This window comes from Chenopodium album, chromosome 5 (genome assembly GCF_948465745.1).
Source record: "Chenopodium album chromosome 5, dcCheAlbu1.1, whole genome shotgun sequence".
NCBI classification, from domain to species: Eukaryota; Viridiplantae; Streptophyta; class Magnoliopsida; order Caryophyllales; family Amaranthaceae; genus Chenopodium; species Chenopodium album.
This window is the reverse complement of record NC_137838.1, coordinates 76639464-76664017: the sequence shown is the minus strand read 5'-3', so window position 1 is coordinate 76664017 and position 24554 is coordinate 76639464. Positions and strand designations below refer to the sequence as shown.

Here is a 24554-nt window from a genome sequence, read left to right as displayed (position 1 = left end):
TGTTCCAATTCACAGGGACTAAGGAACACTAGGAAGCTAGCGAAGGGAGAGATCGAGCTCCGGGTAGGAAATGGAGCAAGGATTGGTGCTATTTCCATAGGATCTCTTAGTTTGTCTTTGCCCACGGGGCTAGTTTTGGAACTTGACAATGTTTATTGTGTTCCCAACATTACCAAAAACATCATTTCAATTTCGGCGTTGGACGCCAAAGGTTTTGAATTTCGAGTTAAAGACTAATCATGTTCATTTTATCTCGATAATGTTTTATATGGTATGGCACATTCAGAAAATGGTCTTTATGTGTTATCACTAGACAAGGAAATTTATAACGTTAATAATCCTACAAAGAAAGCTAAGACTACACAGTCTAGTCAAACTTACTTGTGGCATTGTCGCCTTGGCCACATTAACATCAAACGCATCAAGAAACTTCTACAAGAAGGCATTCTTGACTCATTTGATTTAGAATCCTTTGAGAATTGCGAAGGATGTTTATTAGGCAAGATGATAAAGCAACCATTTTCCAAGTTAGGAGAAAGGGCCAGTGACTTGTTGGGATTAATACACACCGATGTATGTGGACCAATGAGTACACCCGCAAGGAGTGGTTATCGGTATTTCATAACCTTCACGGACGACTTTAGTAGATATGGTTATGTCTATCTAATGTCGCACAAATCTGAATCGTTTGATAAATTCAAAGAATTTCAGAAAGAAGTTGAAAACCAACTCGACAAGAAAATCAAAGCGCTTCGATCGGATCGAGGTGGCGAATATTTGAGCCAAGAGTTCGATGACCATCTGAAAGAACATGGAATACTTTCAGAATTGACGCCTCCGGGAACTCCTCAATGGAATGGAGTATCTGAAAGGAGGAATCGAACCTTGTTAGACATGGTCCGATCTACTATGGGTCTTAGTGAACTTCCAATCTCTTTCTGGGGACATGCACTTTTAACTACGGCACTCACTCTAAATCGTGCTCCGTCAAAAGCAGTGGAAAAGACTCCATATGAATTATGGACAAGCAAACCGCCAAGGTTGTCTTTTCTCAAGATTTGGGGATGCGAAGCATATGTCAAGAAACTCATTTCTGACAAACTTTATCCGAAATCTGACAAGTTTTACTTTGTGGGATATCCAAAAGAAACCAAAGGGTATTACTTCTACAACAAATCCGAGAACAAAGTGTTTGTTGCTCGTGATGGTGTCTTCTTGGAGAAGGAGCATCTCTCCAAAATGACAAGTGGGAGGAAAATCGAACTCGACGAAGTTCGAGAGGACGAGCAACAAGGACAAGTTGACAATCAAAGTGCTTACCAAGCAGCTGTTGACATTGGTCAAAGTCAAAATATGCAAAGTCAACCCGACAATGCAAATGCTCAGTCCATTACCCTACGTAGGTCGACTCGGCCAAGATCTCAACCTGACAGATATCTCGGTGTTGTATTAACCGAAGATCTGGACATCCTAGTAGTGGATGGAGATGAGCCGACAACCTACAAGCAAGCTATGACGAGCCCCGACTCTGCAAAATGGCAAGAGGCCATGAAATACAAAATGGACTCCATGTTTGAAAATCAAGTATGGGACTTGGTTGATTTACCCGCAGGTTATACACCTATCGGATGTAAATGGATTTTCAAGATGAAAACCGACAAAGATGGAAATGTATTCATTTACAAAGCAAGGCTGGTAGCAAAAGGTTACAGGCAAATTCACGGTGTTGATTATGATGAAACCTTTTCTCTAGTAGCTATGCTTAAGTCCGTTCGAATTCTTCTAGCGATTGCTGCATATTACAATTATGAAGTATGGCAGATGGACGTCAAAACCGCCTTCCTCAATGGGATTTTGGAAGAAACTGTGTATATGACACAGCCTGAAGGTTTTGTCGACCAGAATAATCCTAAGAAGGTATGCAAGCTTAAGAAGTCCATTTATGGATTAAAGCAAGCAAGCAGAAGTTGGAATCTGCGTTTTGATGAAGCCATCAGTGAGTTTGGTTTTATCAAGAATCCAGATGAGTCTTGTGTCTACAAGAAGGTCAGTGGGAGTGACATCGCCTTCCTAGTCTTATATGTCGATGACATTTTTCTCATTGGAAATAGCATTCTATTGCTAGAGTCTGTAAAGACTTGGCTCGGGAAATGTTTTTCAATGAAAGACTTGGGAGAGGCTCAGTACATATTAGGCATCAAGATCTATAGGGATAGATCAAAAAGGATGATTGGAATGAGTCAAAGTACTTACATCGATAAGGTACTGGCTCGATTCCAAATGGAAGGAGCCAAGAGAGGGCACCTACCCATGTCACATGGCATAACCTTAAGCAAGAAGCAGTGTCCAAAGACACCTGATGAGCGAGAAAGGATGAGTCGAATTCCATATGCTTCGCTTATTGGATCGATCATGTATGCCATGATATGTACTAGGCCTGATGTATCGTATGCCTTAAGTGCTACGAGCCGATACCAATCAGATCCAGGAGAGGCGCATTGGACTGCGGCCAAGAATATTCTAAAGTACCTGAAAAGGAACAAAGATAAATTCCTGGTTTATGGTGGTAAAGATGAATTGGTTGTTGAGGGATATACCGACGCAAGCTTCCAGACAGACAGAGACGACTTTAAGTCACAATCAGGATACATATTCTGTCTCAATGGAGGAGCGTTTAGTTGGAAGAGTGCAAAGCAAAGAACAACCGCTGATTCTTCAACTGAAGCCGAGTACTTGGCAGCATCTGAGGCAGCCAAGGAGGTAGTTTGGATTCGCAAGTTCATTAATGAACTTGGTTTTGTACCCTCCATCAAGGGTCCAATAGACCTCTATTGTGACAACAATGGAGCTATTGCTCAGGCTAGAGAGCCACGAGAACATCAGAAGGTCAAACATGTCCAGAGGCGATTTCACATGATTCGAGAATGGAAGTCACAAGGTGAAATCAGAATTTGCAAAGTTGGAACGGATGACAATGTAGCCGATCCACTTACTAAACCTTTGCCTCAAGTGAAGCACAACAAACACATTGAGGCAATGGGAATCAAGCATGTCATGAACTGGCTTTGAATTCCATTTTATAATGTTTTAATCAAATTTTAAACAATGTTGATGTAAAGCACTATGATGAACCATTCAGTTTTGGAGTAATTAAAATTTTCATGCAATTTAAATCACTCCGTCTCTATTTAATTTTGGTTTAGAATTAAATAATGAGTCCATTCGATTTTAATAAATATTCAAAATAGGGTATCAAGTCAATGGCTTGGATAAAGAAACACCTATTAAAGTGAACATTGAATATTTTAATCGAAAATTATCCCTAATCAAGGTCATATTTTGTGGACGATTGATGACCATCAGAGATTAGTGTGTAGTATGATTTATAGCACCGTTTCTTGTGCTATGAGGATATAAATCATTTGCACAGGTATTGGTTTAGAACCATACTGGATCGACCTATGAGGATACTTTAAGAGATTTAAAATCGTCATAAGTATTTTCTCATTATTACTATCGGAACTCTTTTCCTTTGACCATGAGTAGTGGGAGATCTCTTGTTTGAGTACTGATCCGCTTTGGTATCCGCCAAACGTTCGCCGTAACTGGGGATTATAAAGACAGATATTGGGCGGGTGAGTCCTCTTAGTAAGAGAAGCTACATTACAAGACTGGAAATGTCCCCCTACTAACAATAGGGAACATGTCTTGTTGTTTACAAGGCCTCTCGAAGAGCGAAACTGTGAAAAATGCATGGCCGTGCTCAGATGGATTTTAGAAATCATCTGCTTATTGACAGTCAAACTCGGATTTCGAGAAACACTTCTGGACGTAACAGAGATGACTAGTAATCTTACTCTGTAGTTCATGAAGAGACATAGGATAAGGGCTATACACTAAATGCACACTTGTCCGGAAGGACAAGTGGGAGATTGAAAGGAATAGTGTCCTTCGAACAAGTGTATTATTCTGATAGCGGGTTCAGAATTATTAGAAAGCTAATATATTCAGTAAGGTCAAGTGATCGGAATGCCTGGGTGGAGGCCGCTTCCGATCAGTAATATTAATATAATTAATATTACAGCTTAATCTTGACTGAACCCTTCGGGTCACACCCAAGCAAATATATGCGAACCAACTCGACGAATTAATTCGGAAGAAATTAATTCGTCGCCCGAGTGTTAAATAATTAGACGTCGGTAATTCGAGCTTAGAGCGTCGAAACCGATCGTCGGAAGTCGAGTCTAAATAATAAAAGACGAGACACGCAAAATAATAATAAATCAACAATATTCCCTAAAATACCCTAGCATCGGAGTGCCCCGAGCATCCGAATGCTAGGGGCAAGACAAGCCGGCGCACCGTGCTACAGCCGCGGCTAGGCACAGCAGCAGCCGCAGCCGCACCATGCCACAGCAGCAGCTGGTGCGGGCTGGGTGCGGGCCAGGTGCGGGCTGGTTGCAGGCCGGGCTCGGGCCGGGCTCGGGCTTGGCTCGTGGCTTGGCTCGGGCCATAGGGCCGTGTATAAGGGGAAGGTTAGGAGCAAGTGGGTTGCCATGTGGCACAAGGTGAGGGAGAGAGTGGGGAGCAAGTTTGGTCCCCATCTCCAAGTGGTCCTCACCTACTCTCTCATGTATGCTTGACACTTGTTGATTTATTACTAGTTTGCTTAATAATTTTATTTTAGATTTAAAATAAAATGAGAAAATCTCATTGTCCCACATTGATGGGAGAGATTTTCATACTCCATCATTCCCTATAAATACCCAACTTTGGGCATAGGAAATGATGCTTGAGTGGGAGTTAAAAAGAGCATTCCATAATATTGGAAAAACTCTTAAACTCATATAACACTCGGGTTTTAGTCGGACCTCGCTAACCCCCAGGTAGTAGACCTTAAAGTTGTGTTCGCCCTTTTGCGGGTGGATACCGTTGGAGGCGCGGCGTTTGACGTGCTCGTAGCTTTCAAGTAAGAGCCCCGGTTTTTGGGCGAAGCTCGCTTCGAGGGTAAGATTCGTTATCTTTTCTAAGTAATTATTTATTTATGCTTTATGATTTTAATTATTGCGAGTGGTTCCTTGGGTCGCGGTTTGTTTCCGCGGTGAGTCGGACTCACCAAACCCCAACAGTTGGAAGGGACAGCAATGACCAAATGTTTCTTGTCTGCTGGGCAGTGGTTGAAGGAGAGAATAACTCCTCTTGGGAGTGGTTCTTTAGGAAGGTAGCAATGTGCCTAAGTCTGGGAGAAGGGGAAGGCATCTCAATCATTTCAGATGAGCATGTGGTATGGACTTAACTTTGTACTCATTTATTGTTAAATAGTTTACATAGGCTAGTTTATGTTGTGTGCAAACTTTGACTTGGTTTTTATTTTATTTTTCGGCTTTTTTTGTGCAAATGTAGAGTATTGTGAGTAGTGTCTCAACTGTCCTACCTAGGGCAGAACATAGACACTGTGCCAGACATATATTTGCTCACTGGCACAAGAAATATAGAGGAGATGAGATGAAATTGTTGTTTTGGGCTATTGCAAAGAGCTACAATGAAGCTGATTATGAAGAGAACATGGCTAAGCTTAGTTCTCTCAATGTTGATGCTGCCAATGACTTCAAGCTGCATAGGCCTCAGTTGTTTTGCAGAGCTTTCCTCAATCCTGCTATCAAAACAGATGCAATAACTTCCAACATTGCAGAGACATTTAATGGTTTCATCATTCAAGCAAGGACCAAACATTTGCTATACATGTTAGAAGAAATCAGAACTTCACTGATGCAAAGGCTGGTAGTGAAAAGGCAGGCCATGATGAAAGCTACTAGTGTGCTCTGTCCAAGGATTCAAGCTAAGTTGGATTTTGAGAAGACAAAGGATGCTGAATGTGAAGTGTACCCTTCTTCTGAAAATAATTTCAATGTTAGCTACATATTGGATCAATTGGTGGTGAGGTTGGAAGAAAGGAGCTGTACTTGTAGAAAATGGGACATGACTGGCATCCCATGCTGTCATGCTGTTGCCTGCATCTATTTTGTGGGAAAGGAGCCTGAGTTGTATGTGCACTCATCATATTTCAAAGACACTTACATGTCAGTTTATGCAGGTACAATAACTGAACCATTTCAACATTTGTGTATTACTTTGTTAGTGTATGTGTATGTGTCACATGTTACTTGTGTATGGCAGGCTCAATTCCCCCAATTCAAGGTGAAAGACACTAGCCTAAAGTGTCCAAATCAATTGCTCCACCACCAATCAAAATTGGCCCAGGAAGGCCAAGAAAAAATAGAATCAAAGACCCCCATGAGAACCCTAAGAAATCTGGTACAATGACCAGAGCAGGGATTGAGATGACTTGCTCACTCTGCCAGCTTAAGGGACATAATAAAAGAAAGTGCCCCAACAAGGACAATGTGCAGCCAACTGAACCTGCTCCAAAAAGGGCTAAAGGAAGGCCTAGAAAGGATGCTCCACCACCAACTCAGCCCTCAATAGCTAGTCAGGTTGTGCCATCTACACAAGCTAGTCAGGCTGTGCCATCTGCACCCCAAGGACCTAATACAAGTCACTACAATCAAACAGCTCAACCCACCATACTAGGTAGAGGGGGAAGAATGATAAATATGGGAAGGGGCTCTAGGGGTGGAAGGGGTAGAGGAGATGGTGCTGGGAGAGGTGTTGTTGCTGGTGGGAGAGGGGCTACTGCTGCTGGTAGAGGAGTGGATGCTGGGAGTGGTGCTGCTGCTGGGAGAGGCTCTGCTGGAAGAGGTGTTTCAAGTACTGCAGGCTCCAGCAGTGGTGGTGCAAGTGGGAACAGGGGTGTTGCAAGTGGGACCAGAGGAAGGGCAAGGGGTGGCTCAAGGGGTAGGGGAAGGAACCAGGTGGGTTTTTGTTCTCATACATCCCTCAATTAGATCCTAAACTTGTTTATGGTGTGTACTTATTTCCTTGAATTTTTTGTGTTTTGTGCAGATTCCACAAGGTGTAGGTATGTACATTGCACCTGATGGATCAGCCCACACTAATCAAAGAAGGACAAGGTCAGCCATGGACTGGTTTCAGTGCAGTCAAACAAGCCAAACCTCCACTTTGCAACAAGGACCAACTCAATAGTTTCATGTCACTCATTAGACTTAACTATGTTTATATTATACATTTGGATACTGTCTTTTGATCATGTTGGGTGTGCTAATTCCTACAGCAATTACACCCAATTCATGATGTATTTTGTGTATGAATGTTAGGCCAGACATGTCACCATCTTTTGTTAAACTTATGCAGCTATGTGATTATGCTACATGTCTGAATTTCAAGTATTGTGCAAACAATTGTCAAAATAACTTTCATTAACTCATCAATGCATTGCTCATTACATAACAACTTGGTCATGCCTTAACCAAACTAAACTGACTTCACTTTTAACTACCTACAATCATTTGCAATACATCACAGTCATGCCTTCAAAATCACTATCATGAAAGCAAAGACAATCCAAGAAACCAACAGAGAAATGGAAAAATTCTTTTCATTCCTTGTAGCCTTCATCAATTCAATTCGAGTGTGGCAAAGCTCCATTTTGGTGTCATCTAATTCATCCTCTTTACTTCCCATTTTCTTCTCAACCTTCTTCAATTCTTCTTTAAGGAAATCAATCTCCATTTCCTTTTCAGCAACTTGAGTATCTCTTTCAAACACTTGAAATCGTAGGTCATCAACAACTTTGGGGTTAACATGAGCCCACTCAAAGAAGCCACAGTCACCATCCTGCAAAAAAAATTAAAAAAAAACCCAATTCAATTAGAATGAAAACCCTACATTCAAATCCCCAATTTAATTGGAGCAATTAACCTTAATTAATCACACACATAATGTCGCAATACACCTGGAACTTACAGGCCATCTAGGGCATCCATGGAACTTCAACCTCACGTTCTCACCATTCTTAACCGTGCGTGTAATTGCTTCCAAACCACACCTGCACTTCATTTTTGACGCAACCAAGCCGTAATTCCTTGACGAAGTAGAACTACTTGACCCATTATGCCTCCTACTAGCCATTTTAGACAGATTTAACAAAGAAGAAATTTAATTAAGAGAAGAAAATCAGAGGGGGAGGTGTTTTTTAGAACAGAGAACGAAGAAGGAGAAAGCAAAATTGTTGACCTGGCAATTTTTAAAAGGATTGTAACCGTTGGTAGCCATGTCATCCCAAAACCGGCTACAATAGGTAAGGTAACCTGTAGGGACCAATAGAAAAGATCGGGGGGTAAAGGTGGGATTATTAAAAAATAATCGATAGGTGGGATTATTTTCAGCGGACGGGCAAAAGGTCGGATTAATCCGGGCAATTTTCCATTAAAAAATGTATGTCTTGCGTATAATTTTTTTTTTTTAATTATTTTTAATAATATGGTACGTATAATTTAAAATGAAGAATTAAATCATAATCAAACGGTCAAGCATGTGAAACAGATTGCTTATTTATATTCGTTAATTATTTGCATGCAAGACAAATTTGATTTTTCATGAATTCACAAGTTTTATTTTATATTGTAAAATTAACTACTATGTACATTCATGAATCATGACAGGCTGATGTTTTTGTAATAGTCAACTTAATCTGAATAATATACTTCCTCCATTTCTATTTAGTTGACGCGTTTGATTTAGACATGTATATTAAGGAGATGAGAAAGAGTGAGAGAGAATGAAAAAGCAAGTGAGGTACCTTGTAAATGCAAGGTAAAAAATTTACCTTAAAAGGAAACATGTCAATTAAAAAAACTTCCTAAAAAGGAATACGTGTCATTAAACGGAGATAGTATGAAACAATAATTATTGCTCTAAATGAATGCAATGGAGTAGTTCAAATCTACTATCAAGATTCAAGAATAATCTTTATATCTCGCTTCACTTCTTTCTCTCCTTAAATTGCAAACTCCACTACAAAAATAGTCAAAGACATCATATTGTTCATATATTTTATTGTCTATAGTATAGTAAATTTTTACTAAAAATGGAAAATCATGTTGTCTGTGTACCATTTCCTGCACAAGGTCACATAAGGCCTATGCTAAAACTTACTCAACTCCTCCATTTTAAATTCGATTTTAGCATAACTTTCATAAACACGCACCACATCCACCAAACCTTGTTTAAAAATCACCATCGTTCTTCTGGTAACAAGACTCATCCCTTCTTTAGGTTTGAGTACTTACCAGAAGACGATGATCCAAAAGATATTCTTTCTGCCATCAACTCTATTGTCACTAACAAATTGGAGCTCCCGCTTAAGGAGCTCCTTGTGACAAAACTAGACAATTATAATAGTAATAGTGATTGTTTGCAACCGCGAGTTAGTTGTATGATTAGCGATGTTGGTATGTCTTCTTTTACACTTAGAGTGGCTGAAGAATTGGGGATTCGTGCTGTGCTACTTGAGACTGCTAGTGCTTGTAGCCTTTTGGCTTATTTCCATTGTCGCCAACTTCTTGACAAGGGTATCATACCCCTTCAAGGTAATATACTTTCGTTTTGAATTTTTATCACCTTGAATTTATTTGCTTTATGTTTTACTTACTAATATGCATTATTTTTTTATTCTAATAATGGTCTAAGTTTATATATTATTTAGTGATGCAATTTATACATGTTCGAACAATATAAATTATGTTTAGAATTTGATACATGCTATAGAGTGTTAATTTTGGGCTGAGACTACAAATACAAGTTAAATTAGTTATGATAATAAAATAAAAAAGAAATATAAATTATAGACACCATGCCACCACATGTAGTTATAGACTTACAGTAATTACTACCTCCGTTACGTATTATTTGCAACGATTTGACATAAAGTAGAGAAAAAAAATGTCTAATCGTTGCAAATAATATGTAACGGAGGTAGTATATATAATAGATCGGCATTATCGCACCGAAAAACAAAATCACCAACAAGGCAACAAGGTAACAGCCATTTGTATATGTCATGTGGTACAACACCCTCTCTTTCAAGTTTCAACCAATCAAAATTACACATTAATTTTATTTTGGGTTTTTCTACATGGTACCCTTGAGTTTTTGAGTTTTCTACCTTATACCCTCCTAAATTCAAATTTTTAGAAGGTGACCTTGAGTTATTAGTTTATTTTACATTATATCCTTGAGTTTTTGAATTTTTCTATATGGTACCCTTGAGTTTTTGAATTTTTCTATATGGTACCCTTGATTAGTAAAATAAACGACTCTAAATTAATTTGACTCAAACCAACAGCATCTAAACGACTTATTTATTAGCACCCTCAAAGACACAACTAGCATGTTTAATGCGAAAAAAAGGACTAACAACTTGAGTCCCCTCTAAAACAAGGTCTTTTAGTTAAGTAGGACTGTAGGAGCAAAAAAAAAGTTCTTATCTTCCATCTCAAACAATCATACAAAAGTTCCACTAAATAGCGAATAATGAAGATTAATGATTCCTCCATCTAATATAAATATAGAAGTGGTAAATAGATCACTTAGATGGTGTCGGTTTGAGTCAAATTAAGTTAGAGTCATTTATTTTACAACTCAAGGGTACCACGTTGAAAAAACCCAAAAACTCAAGGACACTTTGTAGAACTTTGGATTTAGAAGGGTATAATGTAGAAAACCCAATAACTTAGGGGTACCATATAGAAAAACCCTTTTATTTTTTACAACAAATTTCAACATACTCATTCACTCAAACTCCTTAAAATTGTATTGGGGTATAGTAATACTCCATGTACATCTTTCGAACGAACAAAACATTCAGGGTCTATTCACTTCAGCTTAATTTCATTTCACTTTAGTTCAATTCAATTTAGCTTCAATCAGTTTAGTTCTATTCAGTTCAGCTCCAATCAATTTAGTTCAGTACAGCTCCAATCAATTTAGTTCAGTACAACTCCTAATTTCTTACTCTCATAAAATATTCATTTCAGCTCAATTCAGTTCAGTTAAGTTCAGTTCAGTAAATGTGAATAGGCCCTTAATTTCTATAAGGCCTAATTAGTCTAATATATGTCGCATTTTACCACCAAAATACTACAAGTATATATATATGCCGCTACTTTATGATAGAGTGATAATAAGAAATAAGTGACAAATTTGTGTTCAAGTCCAAAATTATGATTTCCAACAAGTTGATATTCTTTATTTTGTCCTAAACATTAAAGTTTTGCTGTTTATTTTTCAGACCAAAGTTGCCTCACAAATGGTTATCTTGAAAAGTCAATAGATTGGATATCAAGTTTGAAGGGAATATCCTTAAAAGACATGCCAAGTTTTATTAGAACATTGAATCCAAATTATATGAATCATATGATGCTCAATATTGTTATGTCAAATGCACATAGAGCTCTCAAGTCTGAAGCCATCCTCATCAACACATTTGATGCCTTGGAACAACATGCCCTAGAAGATCTCTCCACCATTTCTCCTAACATTCATCCAATTGGACCCCTTAATTTGATGGTGGATCATCATATATCAAAAAAGGATACCATTAATATTGGACCCCTTATGAATAGTAATGAGTATATGAAATGGCTTGATTCTCAAGAGCCTAAATCTGTTCTCTATGTAAGTTTTGGCTCCCTTGTTGGAGTCGATCAAGAGACGTTTATTGAACTTGCTTGGGGGCTTGCAAATAGCCTTACAAAGTTTTTATGGATTGTGAGATCTGATCAAGTCATTGAAAAGAGTTGTACTATTGAATTCAATCGATTTAAGGAAGAGATAAATGGTAGGGGTGTGCTAGTCACTTGGTGTGACCAAGAGCAAGTATTGGCGCATCCTTCGATTGGAGGGTTCTTTACACATTGTGGTTGGAATTCAACAATTGAGAGCATAAGTTATGGGGTGCCAATGATTTGTTGGCCATCGGCCGCAGACCAATTGATTAATTCTTGGTATTGTTGTAATTGTCTTGGCATTGGTATGAAGATGAGTGAACATGTTAAAAGAGATTATGTTGAGAGGGTGGTGAAAGAGTTGATGGAAACAAAAAATGGTAAAGAGATGGGGACAAAGGCTGCAAAGTGGAGAAACATTGCAATAGAAGCAACCATGAGTTCACATGGATCTTCATATGATAATTTAAAGAAAGTAGTTAATAATGTAATAAAAGTACATCAATAAGTCAATATTAATCTCATATGTTGTTGATCATGAGACGATTAATATAATTACGTTATAGTCATAGTAAGAAGTCTTGTAATGTGTTGACTTTTATTTTTTTAATCAAGGAAACTTTAACGGACATTTTTGGTAAACAAATCAGAGAAAAATATGGAATTGAGTGCCAATTAACATTTGCAATATTTTTTAATGGTTGCAATTGGCAAAATATGTAATTTCAATTACTGTAATTGGCAAAATATATGTTTTTTTTGGAGGAAATATTACCTTCGTTTCTTTTTAGTTGACACATATTTCTTTTTAGGAAGTTTTTTTAGTTAACATTTTTCCTTTTAGGGTAACTTTTTACTTTGCATTTACAAGTTACTCCACTTGCTTTTTCACTCACTCTCTTCTCTTTAATATATGTGTCTATTTCAAACACGTCAACTAAATAAAAACGGAGGAAGTATTAAATTATTCCATAAATGGTTGACTTGAATTTGAAGTCCAGGATGAATGTGATGACAAAAACGACGTCGTATAATGATTCAATCAGATGATAGCATTTTTGCATACCATCTATCAGAGAAATTATACAAATCGAAAACCCTAATCTGCGGCTCTGCGCTCCAAATCTCATCAGACATCTTCATCTTCTCTCTTTCGTTGAGGTAATCTTCATTTTTTCTTGCAAAGTTGCAAACTTGCAGTTATATACTTGTACGATTATTGCCTTTATGTCAATTAATTACGAATTTGAAGTCTATTTATTATTATTATTATTATTTTTTTTTAAAAAAATATGTAAGATTTAGTTCGTAAATTATTGGGAAATTTTATCAATAGAAATTTTTGGAGATTACATTGAGCTTAATTTTTTTTGGGAAATGGATGAATTTTTATGACATACAAGTTCTTCGTATCATCTAAGTATTCTCCTATGATGAGAAAATTGGAAAAATGAGATTTTTAGAGGAGATAGAATAAGCTAAGTGTCAATTGGGATTTTTGGATTTGGGGTTTAAACTGAAATGTGAGTGATGCTATGAGTTTGTTGTCAAACTATAAGGTATGTAGAATTTATGATGAATTGTTGAGTATAGAAGGAGAAATGAGGGTTCCAAATGAACTGAAAGTGAAAGGATTGGGCCTTCTTGTTGTTGGGATTTAGAGATTTCAGGATTTCGTGCTGTTCTAATTGAGGGATGTCGGGTTTTCGTGTTGTGCTGATTGAGGGATGTCGGGCGTTTGTGCTGTGCTATCTGAGGGATGTTGGGCTTTTGTGCTCAGCTAACTGAGGATTTTGTGGCATTTAGGTCTTTAGGATATTTCAGGGATGTCGGGGTTTTGTGCTGTGTGGTAATTGAGGGATGACGGGCATTTGTGATTTGTGGCATTTATGATGTGCTATTTCAGGGATGTCAGGGTTCTGTGCAGTGGTAATTGAGGGATGTATTGCATCCGTGCTATGGTAATTGAGGGATGTATTGCATCTGTGCTATTGTAATTGAGGAATGTATGGCTTTCATACCGTGCTATATGAATGAAGTCGAGTTTTGTGCTGTGCTATTTGGGGGTTCGGTTGAATAAGGATTATGGAAGTGGAGGCAAGCTTTAGTGGAATAGGGAGGGTAGAGCAATTAGTGATGCGTTGGGTGATGTTGGGTCAATGTGTGCAACCTTGTATTGTGCCATAAGGACTTTGATTTTCTTTGTTAGTTTTATGTATCTTCTGTTTGCCATCCAACTCGTTTGTGATTTATGTTTTTGTTATAAAAAATGCAGTGTTAGTTTGTGTATTTATGTTCTAATTATTTTTTTTTTTTTTTTATGGATCCTCTTGGTTTAGAAAACCATGAAAAGACCATGGAGTGATAAAGAAGATGAATCGTCAGATGACGAATCATCATCTAGTGATACTGAATCAGAGGATGAGGATGAGCCTGGAAAGCCAAAGTCATCGCGAAAACCTTCTGGAGGTACTCGAAGTTTTTATTGTTTTCAATTCTTTTTTGTTTATCGGTGTGAAATAATATTCTTCAAAAAAATGGGGAAAGAGTTCTTTTTCCTCACATGGATAGTGTCTTTGAGGCGGCTGGAAAAATTCTTTCATGGTATGTAAAGGAAATTGATCATCTGGGTTTTTACTGAATTCAAGTGAACTTCCTAGAATACAACCCTAAATTATGGTCTTAAATTCAATTATTATGTGTATATTACGCCATCAAAGTTTTAAAATGTAGTGGCATTAGGAATTTAGGGTCAGTGTGAGGCAGAGAAATGTATAAAATTATGAGGATTTGTGCTGATTATGGATATGGGAAACCTCAAATGATTTAGGGCAGTTCATATCCTTGTGTCTGAGCTCCAGAAGAAAATATTTCTCTAGAATTTACTTATTATATATCATAGTTTAGCTCTTATATGCAGTAAAATCTGCAAAACGAAAAAGCGGCGGAATTGATTTTGAAGCTTTGAGCCGCCATGGTTATAAAGGAGGCCTATCTATTCTGAAAGTGCCTCCACCGAAGGAGGATCCAAATCGAGACTGGACTTGGTCTACTGGCAAGGATAGGAAAAAAGATCAGGAGAGTGAGGAATCATACAAAGAGCGTCAGAAAACAAGAGCTGCTTTAGCAGATGGAGAAGAGCTTGCAACTGCTATAACTCAGAAAGAGAAGAAGACTTTTGCCCAGAAAGAAAAGAGAAAGAGAGACCTCGGCCAGACTAGTAGAGGAAAGAATTATGTTGAAGAAGAAAAGAGAATGTTAAGGGATAGCGGTGTATATTCTGGATTTGATTGTTGAAGTATGCAGATATTTAAATTCGAAAATCTTAACTCCAAGTAGGTTGCTCTGTTTGTGCATTTCGTACGTAGACAGATCCATGTTCTGGTGTACTATATTGTAGGTTGAGGATGCATTTATCATAAAAATACTTGCATAACTTACAAATTTGCTTTGTTATTAAGCTATAACTAGTTATATGCAGGTGACTAAGCAGAGGTTTTCAGCTAATTAAGTGTGAAATGTGATTATATTTCTATTAGTTATACATTAAACTCTGCTATTTCTAGTTTATCAAATTCTATTTGCCTTTCGAGAGTTCAACTTCGCTATCCTTGTCTACTATAACTTTTGACCATGGAGAATGGGTACATAAATCCTCCCCTTGCTCATCAGAGTCTTTGACCTGCTCCAAAGGCTTATATGTGTATAACGATGCACATATAACATAATATATGAGATTTATTACTTGTATGCCGGAGACAAGCAAGAAGTAGTACTCCAACCTTCCCTTGTTGATGTTCCTATCAGGAAGCCAATTGTGTTCTTTTCCTGTGTAACCATGAACCATCGAGACTACCATCGTCCCTAAGTAGTTTCCTACTGATGTCGTTAAGCAATAGAGTGCAACAGCGGTGCTTCTCATGCTCTCAGGTGCTTGATCGTACAGAAACTCAAGATGACCGACATTCATGAAAACTTCTGCTAATCCGTGGAGGCAATATTGCGGGACTAACCAAAAGACACTGATGGGAATAATAGCCATAGGACTGTCCAAAAGGTGGTAATGAGTAGCAACTGATTTCCTCTTCTTCTCAACCAGAGAGGCTACAAGAGTTGCGACTATGTTGATCACGTATCCTATCCCCATCCGCTGTAAACATGATATGCCTACAGGGTTTCCAGTGAATCTACGTACAAAAGGAACAAAAGCACGCTCATAGACAACGAGCCCAATGAGCATGGTCCCAATGCTAAATATTGAAAGACTAGCTGGAGGTATTTGAAATGAAGAAGAGAGGTGACGGTCCATTGTCCGAGCTTGTGTGAGCACAAAGCTGCCTTGATGAGATGATGCAGTCACGAGCAGGATTCCAGCTGCCCATATCGGTAACACCCGGATGATAGATTTCAGCTCTTCCACTCTATGGACTGTAGACAATCTCCATAAGTTTGGTGGTTTTGAATCTTTTGCCTCTCCTTCTGTTACTACTGCTGCCTTGTCGAGCCACCTACAGGTAAAGGACCAAAATTACTCTAAACTGTCAGTTTTCAACAAAGATGAAGCTTTGTTATGGCAATATATATGTACTTTACATACATATGCAATGCACCATTACAAATATACATAAAACTTCGTAAATATTCTGATAGACATAAGTTCAGATTTTCTGTAAAATTGCAATATTATTGGCAGTACATTTGATGTGTGTTAGTAAAATACCGAGATTTGTAGTGATTTATATACTTTCTAAGCTAGTATTGTACTTTATATGACTCTAGAGTGACTCAGGTCAACAAAATAATGCTGGTATTTGTATAATAAACTTACGTGAACTGTTCAGAGTGCAGAAGTCTTCCATCAGTAGAGATAAGAGCATCAAGTTCCTTGTTTTGGTACAGCAAACTGCGGTCAGCTGGCAACGGAGCATTCCTCTTCTTCCAAGCAGCAACAGCCACTTGAAACATTCTAACCAAAGGGCTTCCTGCAGGCTTATGTTTGAGGTAAAGCGGATATCCGATCACAAAGGCTATAACCGATATTGTCATAGCCATTGTTGGGATTCCGAGCCCCCAACCCCAGCCCACATTGTCTTGGATATAGACTATAACAGTCAGTGCAGTTAGTGTTGCGAGTCCCATGAAGAAGTAATACCAGTTGAAGTAGTTCCACTTGCGCCCTGCAACACCGGACTTGCTCATGTCAAACTGGTTGGCTGCGAATGTCACCACGCAAGGCCGGATGCCACCCGTCCCTATAGTTGTTAGGAGGAGAGCCATGTATAATACCCAAAGTTGTTGTGTTGATGCTTCTTGGCAGTTCACTTGTGTTGGGCACGGCGGAGGGTGGAGTTTCGGGAGAATGGCTGTCATGGTAACACTGAACATCCCCTGCAACCATTGAAGACATTAGAAATTGTACAATGTGTACACAATTCAAAGGGCTAAAACAAATTTCTACATAAAACATGAACTTTATTATGCCATCATAACTAGTAAGTCTTCTTATTTTCTAGTGCATTTTAAAAGATTTGTCATTACAAATTCTTAGATAGGTGTGAAAATATGTCACACTATAATTTATGCGCCTTGTTAAAACATAAGAAATCTATGTCAAAAAGGTGGAAACTACATATGCATGTCCTTGAGATTCGGTTATAAATTCACTCTCAGAGATAAGTGTATCACCTCTCGACTCAGTTATATTGATACCATCATGTATCTTATAATAAATAAACGACAATAAAATAAAAGGAGATTGAAGAGCGAGTAAAATACTATCCTGTATCTATGTGTCTTGTTAAATATTAGAGATATATGTCAAAAAGGCGGAAACTACTTATGATTGTCCTTTTAGAGTCGACTATAAATCCACTCTTAGAGATATGTGTATCACTTCTAGACTCAATTTATAGATATAATTCGTATCTAATAAATAAACGACAATAAAATAAAAGGATGAGATCGAAGAGCGAGTAAAATACCAATTGATAGAAGATAGAACCAATGGTAATAGTCCAAAATTGGCCAGCAAAAGAGTCGGCAATCAAAGCACCAATAAGAGGAGTAAAACTAGCAGTCCCCCCAAAATTGGTGAGTGTATTGGAGGCTTGTACAAGAGGCATGTTGAGTTGTTGGGTCAAGTATGTTATCATATTTGCATGAAATCCAACTCCAGCAAATCTGTCGCATATTTCATTTGCTGCAAAATTACAAATAACTCAACTGTTAGCATTTATGAATCAATAATGCTACTAGTACTAGCTTTTGTCACTAATTGAATTAGCCACATAGCTATAATTTAAGACTCGTGTTAATGTGCACGTGAAACTAGTTTGAATGTTCTGTGCAAGATTTTAAAATAGTGAGAAAGTTGAAGAATTTAAGTTGAAACATAGAAAATATAAACAACTAATAAATTATCCGCGGTATTAAATTAATATTAAAAAAAAAAAAAAAATCTTGCCTACATTTCTTTCAAGGCCTTTTAGATTAGCAAGTTAAACTAAAATTATGGTAAGAACAATTATTAAAATCCAACTCAAGACTACAAAATTCCACACATAGCAAAAGATCGATGATTGTTAACTTATAAACAGAATTCAAAGTGTTTTTTTTTTTTTAATTTTTTTTTTAATCAGAATTCAAAGGGTTCATTTGCTAATGTAACTTCCATTCAGAATTAATAGTCACGTTGACAAAGAAAGTAACTCGTAATGTGAAATTGTGAAGAAACTCACCGAGAATGAAAGGCAATGTTCGAATCCCACCACGCATCTTCTTCTTAGGACTATCTTCAATATTTTCTTCAACATATCCTACATCTAATTTCTTCTCCAAATCCATTATTGTAGATTTAAAATTTTAATGAATGAAGTTAAGAGTTATTGTGAGTTCTAGAAGAAGTTTAATGAAGGGTGGTATTTATAAGCCAACAACAAAGGCTAGAATCAGTGAACGTGCATGGTGCCTAAGTGTGAAGTGAGACCCACCATTATTGTGATAGATATTATTCACTACCTTATCCCTCGATTTTATTACCGCGTTGCATTATTATTCTAGCTTTCTTATGGTCTAGTGATGATGGATATACTAGTATATTTTCTTATAAACTTCATTGGATCTTCACCAACTACCAATTTATTGTTAATTCACGAATTAGCTGTCACATTGTCTTAATACTCATAATATAATCACTCACGGTTAAAGATGTTGCAACTTTTATCTAAAGATTATTCCTAATAATATATTCATCATGATCATCAATTTTCAATTTCCCACACTCCAATTCTCTATGTTAGTAGGAAAAAATGATTTTGGAAATTTGACATAAAACATTATAGGCATTATATTGCTTCTTTAATTTCCTATTTTATGTTGTAACTTTTGCACTATTGATGCACTATTTTTTTTTTATTTTTTTTTTAAAGAAAAAGCATTGTTATGTGGGATCTTGTTATATTATTTATAATACGATATATACTTTTAATTTACTTCGGCTTGCATTGCAAATTAATTAAAAACAAAATTAAAGTATTTATTGTGAGAAAAGCATGTAACAAAATATCAACACCAACATTGTACTTTTGCACCTAAAAATTAGATCATATTTGACTTTTGTGGCGAAATATTATCAAAGTTCAGTTTAGTTTCAATCAATATCAAAATTTATTAGACCTAAAACTTAATTTTTTTAAGGTAAAGAGATCATAGTTGGAGGCTTGGAGCAATACATATTATAATCTGATGAAGATGTGTGATAAAAACAATGCAGTACCGAAAATTCTAGAGATCTTGTTTTAAAATAAATGTTGTGCCCTTAATTTTATGAATTAAATAAACTCTACATATCTAATAATTTTTGGGCGACACACAATTTGGATAAACTAAAAAAAAAACAATTTAATCTCATTGCTGAATAAAAAAACTACCTGTTCTCTTCAGCTTAATTTCACTGAAGGAAACTAATTCCGTGAATATTCCATTAATTTGTCAGCCAATATATACAATTGAGTAGCCTTATCTCAAGGCACTAATTATGCTACAAATAAGGGAATAGCTAATTACAAAATGTACTTAAGCTATAAACAAGGTAACTAAAATATTTACATTGACTAAAGATATATTTTGAATATATCTTAACACACCCCCATAGTCTAAGCCGGAGGAGGACGAATGCTTAGACTATCTTTAAAGTCTTCAAAAAGAACACGAGGGAGGCCCTTTGTAAAAATATCCGCAATTTGGTGCCTAGAAGGAACATGATGAACCCGAACTTCACCCCGGGCTACCTTTTCTCGAACAAATAAAATATCCATCTCTATGTGCTTTGTTCGTTGATGTTGCACTGGATTGCCGGAAAGATAAATAGCACTCACATTGTCACAATAAACCAAAGTCGCCTTCTTAATCGGACAATGTAATTCCAAAAGCAGGTTTCGAAGCCAACATGACTCAGAAACAACATTAGCAACGCCCCTGTATTCTGCCTCGGCACTAGACTTAGATAGAGTAGCCTGTCGTTTCGAGGACCAAGAAATCAAATTGTCACCCAAATATACACAATATCCAGATGTGGAACGTCTAGTATCTGGACACCCGGCCCAATCTGCATCTGTATATGAAACAAGAGAGGAAATAGATGACGGATACAGATGCAAACCATGATCAATCGTGCCTTGGACATACCGAATGACCCGTTTGAGAGCAGCCATATGCGTCTCTTTCGGATCATGCATATGTAAGCAAACCTGTTGGACCGCATATGAGATATCCGGTCTAGTAAATGTGAGGTATTGCAAGGCCCCTGCAAGACTTCGATACAATGTAGGATCGGCACAAAGTGAACCTGTAGAACTGTCCTTCGGTTTTACCTCAACAGGTGTAGCCGAAGGTTTACACGAAGCCATCCCTGCTCTCTCAATAATTTCCTCCGCATATTTGCGTTGTGACAAAAATAATCCACCCTTATGTCTTGTCACTGCTATGCCAAGAAAATAATTAAGATGACCCAAGTCCTTCATAGCAAACTCCAAGCTAAGAAGGGACATAATAGAACGCCGCAGAGTGTCAGAAGAAGCAGTAAGAATAATGTCATCAACATATAAAAGTAAATAAGCCACATTTTTCCCTTGACGATAAATAAACAGGGAATTGTCACTTTTACTATTAGTGAAACCAATAGTAGCAACAAAATATGCAAATCTCTTATACCACGCCCGGGGTGCCTGCTTAAGACCATATAAAGAGCCCCGCAATAAACACACATAATCAGGGTGAGTTTTATCACGGTACCCAAGGGGTTGATGCATATACACTGTCTCCTAAAGCTCACCATGTAAGAAAGCGTTCTTAACATCAAGCTGATGTATGGGCCAAGCCTTAGACAAAGCAAGGCTAAGAACAGTACGGATAGTCGTCGGTTTTACAACCGGACTAAAAGTCTCCCCACAATCGATGCCAACCTGTTGTGTTTTGCCATCACCTACAAGACGGGCTTTATGCCTCTCAAAAGAACCGTCAGATTTCACTTTATGAGTAAAAATCCACATAGAGCGAATAACATTAACATCAGGTGGACGGGGCACCAACTCCCACGTCTTATTATTAATAAGAGCATTATACTCATCATCCATGGCCAATTTCCAATTCGGGTCATTAAGAGCAGAAACGGGGTTACGAGGCAAAGGGGATATCGAAACACTAGATGTCATAGCACTAAAATTTTTATATTTTGATTGGCTTGACTATACCGTTTCTACTACGAGTAACAATCCTAGGAGGAGGTGGCGGAGGAATAGGGGTTGAGGGAGGTGGAGCCGTGGCAGGAAGAGGAGGAGTAGAAGTAGCATTCGGAATTTCTGGTTGGGTAGGACCACATTGGGCCGTGGCTGATTGAACAGGCCCACGGTCCAGCGTGGCCCTATAATGCCCACCAGAATTCGGCATGCTAAGAGAAGGGGAAGAAGATGGATTTGAGCTGCTGGACCGAACTGGGCCAGAAGGTGGAGTAAGGGGCCCAGTTCGTAAGGAGCTAGGAGAAGAAGAAATGGGCTGGTCCGTGGACTTAGCTGATGTGCTTTGCAAATGATTGACAACATAAGAATTGAGACCATCATCCAAGAAATCATACGCATGGGAAGTGGGTTTATGCAAATCCTTAAAAGGAAAAATACTCTCATCAAAAATGACATGGCGACTAATAATAATTTTATTAGACGATAAATCAAAGCATTTGTAATCCCTATGATTTGGTGGATATCCCAAAAACACACACGGTGTGGACCGAGATTGAAGCTTATTAATGGTAGTGGAAGGAATCAAGGGATAACACAAACACCCAAAAACACGTAAGTGAGAGTAAGAGGGTTCCTTTTGGTATAAGATTTGGAGAGGGGACTTATATTCTAGCAATTTACTTGGGAGAATATTATGAAGATATGTTGCCATTTGCAAAGCATGGTGCCAAAACGACGGAGGTAAGGAAGCATGAGAAAGAAGAGTTCGTATGATATTATTTAATGATCTTATTTTTCTCTCGGCCTTTCCATTTTGTGATGATGTATGGGGACATGAAAGACGGAATGACATGCCATTAGACTCACATAAAGCCCAAAAAGGACCGTTATCAAATTCCCTCCCATTATCACATTGAAAAGTTTTAATTGGTCGTTCAAATTGAGTACGAATGAATGCTTGGAAGGCTAATATTTTATTAAACACTTCCGAATTTTTAGCTAGGGGAAAAGTCCACAAAAATTTTGAATAATCATCCAACACAAGCATATAATAACGATGACCCAACGAACTCAAAACAGGAGAGGTCCACAAATCACTATGAATAATATCAAACGGCATAGAAGTACTAGAATTCGATGACACAAAAGGCAATTTAACGTGTTTTCCAAGTACACAAGAATTGCAAACAGTAGTACTAGAATTATGAGTACATTCAATGCTTTTATTACTACAAAGAGTCCTTAAAATAGACGATCCCGGGTGTCCCAAACGATCATGCCATAAAGGGGAAGCTAAAGCTGTAAAAGTCGATGGAGTTGAGTTTTTGAATGTGGTAGTAAGAGGATAAAGGTCTCCTTGGCTATCACATCTCATTATTGGCATCCCCGTCCGATAATCCTTCACAGAAAAACCATAAGGGTCAAACTCAACGGTCACACAATTATCAGTCGTAAACTTCCTAACAGAAATTAAATTTTTAATTATCTTAGGAGCATGAAGAACATTAGTAAGGGACAAAGGCGGGTTTGGGGAAGGCAATGTAGTATGACCACAACCATGAATTGGAATTGTATGACCACTACCAACAATAATACCATTATGATGATTGCTCAAATTAAAATAAGACGAGAGATTACCGTTGGAGGATGTCATGTGCGAAGTTGCACCGGTGTCCATGTACCAAGAGGGATCGGGTTGGCTCAACGTCATAGTGTGCATTGCCGATTCAATATCCGTCGGGGCATAAGGCATGGACTGCTGTTGCGGATTAGCCATGTACACTTGTTGTGGGCGTGGGCCTAAGACCCCTTGCTGCTGACGCATTGGGCCTTGCTGCTGCTTAGCCCAACCTTGGGTGGGATATGGGCAGGGAGGTGCAGTCCAAGGAGCCTAACCCCAAGGTTGGTATGGCTGATAGGCGTGCTGCCATGGTGGAGTTGCAGCCCAGGCCGGCTGCTGCTGTTGCGGACCACCACCGCGACTGGGCTGCTGTCCACCGGTGTTCTGACCACCACCCCCGCCGGTGCTGGAATTCCGGCCACCACCTGGCTGCTTGCGGCCCCCACCAGATTTTTTCTGGTTTTTATTCTTGCCTCGAGACTGACCCGAATCACCACCCGAATTAGCATCACGAGGTGCACTGACCACCATTGCCGAAGCCGACGCCGAAGCTGCCTTCTTTGCCAAGCCGGCTTCCTCCAATGTAAGCATTGAGCGGGCTTGGTAAAACTGAGGAAGAGGATTGCTTTGCCTTATCAAGGTTGCAACCCCATTGTACGGTTCCGTCAAACCGGAGACCAATTGAAGGACAAGGCGGTTGTTATCCACCGGTGCCCCAACATTCTTCAATTGATCGGAGAGACTCTTGAGTCGTTGACAATACGCCGAGACGTTAGGGAAATCCTCCATATCCGTGTTGGAGAATTCATGTTCAAGAGTCACGGCACGGGAATTTTGATTGTCTTGGAATATGTTACGGAGCCTATTCCAAGCCTCCATTGTCGTCGAATCAGGTTCCATGATTGTATGCATAAGGTCCTTCGAAATTGTGGAATAAATCCACCCAAGAACGGTAGCATCCAACACCGACCATAACTCCTTTTCCTCTGCGGTCGAAGGTGCAGAAACCTCCTCTTTAGGAGCAATGATATGATTAAGAACCTTGTGAGAACGAGCATTAATTTTAAAAAGTTCCGCCCAAGCAGAGTATTCGACGTTCTCCATTTCTAGAGTAAGGGGAATATTGCTTTTGATGTTTGACACGGTGAAAGCTGGATGAAAATTGTTCTTATTTTCGGCCATGGCTGCTGTGCAAACAAGAGAAGAGAAGAAGAAGAAAAGAAGGAAGAAGAGAAGAGAAGAGATTGGCGGAAAAACAAAGCAGTAGGGTGCAGCGGAAGAATACCCTAGTCTGCTGATACCATGAAGGAAACTAATTCCGTGAATATTCCATTAATTTGTCAGCCAATATATACAATTGAGTAGCCTTATCTCAAGGCACTAATTATGCTACAAATAAGGGAATAGCTAATTACAAAATATACTTAAGCTATAAACAAGGTAACTAGAATATTTACATTGACTAAAGATATATTTTGAATATATCTTAACATTCACTTCAATTCAGTTATTAATTTCCTTTTCTCATAAACAGTTCAATTCAATTTAGCTCAA

The 24554-nt window shown here is 38.3% G+C and overlaps 5 protein-coding genes across 6 annotated transcripts; 3 read left to right on the top strand and 2 right to left on the bottom strand.

Moving 5' to 3' along the window:
* Nucleotides 1-5152: 5152 nt before the first annotated feature.
* Nucleotides 5153-6212, top strand: LOC145633195 (uncharacterized). Its single transcript, XM_081685472.1, has 3 exons — nucleotides 5153-5284; nucleotides 5404-6094; nucleotides 6178-6212. Exons 1-3 carry the CDS (start codon nucleotides 5153-5155, stop codon nucleotides 6210-6212), a joined length of 858 nt encoding a protein of 285 aa, XP_081541598.1.
* Nucleotides 6213-8891: 2679 nt separating this feature from the next.
* Nucleotides 8892-12274, top strand: LOC145631137 (7-deoxyloganetin glucosyltransferase-like). The gene is made up of 2 exons (XM_081683232.1): nucleotides 8892-9509; nucleotides 11210-12274. Exons 1-2 carry the CDS (start codon nucleotides 9008-9010, stop codon nucleotides 12151-12153), a joined length of 1446 nt encoding a protein of 481 aa, XP_081539358.1. The 5' UTR covers nucleotides 8892-9007; the 3' UTR covers nucleotides 12154-12274.
* A 373-nt stretch (nucleotides 12275-12647) lies between these two features.
* LOC145632342 (uncharacterized) lies at nucleotides 12648-15081 on the top strand. Of its 2 annotated transcripts, XM_081684694.1 has the most exons (3): nucleotides 12648-12806; nucleotides 13985-14114; nucleotides 14566-15081. In XM_081684694.1, the coding sequence occupies exons 2-3, from the start codon at nucleotides 13991-13993 to the stop codon at nucleotides 14940-14942; spliced, it is 501 nt and encodes a 166-aa protein (XP_081540820.1). In that variant the 5' UTR covers nucleotides 12648-12806; nucleotides 13985-13990; the 3' UTR covers nucleotides 14943-15081. The 2 variants fall into 2 exon arrangements, with proteins under 2 accessions (XP_081540820.1, XP_081540821.1); XM_081684695.1 differs by lacking the exon at nucleotides 12648-12806 and having other exon boundaries at nucleotides 13984-14114; nucleotides 14553-15081.
* Nucleotides 15058-18553, bottom strand: LOC145632341 (protein NRT1/ PTR FAMILY 3.1-like). Its single transcript, XM_081684693.1, has 4 exons — nucleotides 18383-18553; nucleotides 17627-17844; nucleotides 16474-17033; nucleotides 15058-16153 (listed from the first exon to the last, which is right to left on the bottom strand). The coding sequence occupies exons 1-4, from the start codon at nucleotides 18486-18488 to the stop codon at nucleotides 15223-15225; spliced, it is 1815 nt and encodes a 604-aa protein (XP_081540819.1). The 5' UTR covers nucleotides 18489-18553; the 3' UTR covers nucleotides 15058-15222.
* Nucleotides 18554-23270: 4717 nt separating this feature from the next.
* LOC145633194 (uncharacterized) lies at nucleotides 23271-24104 on the bottom strand. Its single transcript, XM_081685470.1, has one exon. It carries the CDS (start codon nucleotides 24102-24104, stop codon nucleotides 23271-23273), a length of 834 nt encoding a protein of 277 aa, XP_081541596.1.
* Nucleotides 24105-24554: the final 450 nt, after the last annotated feature.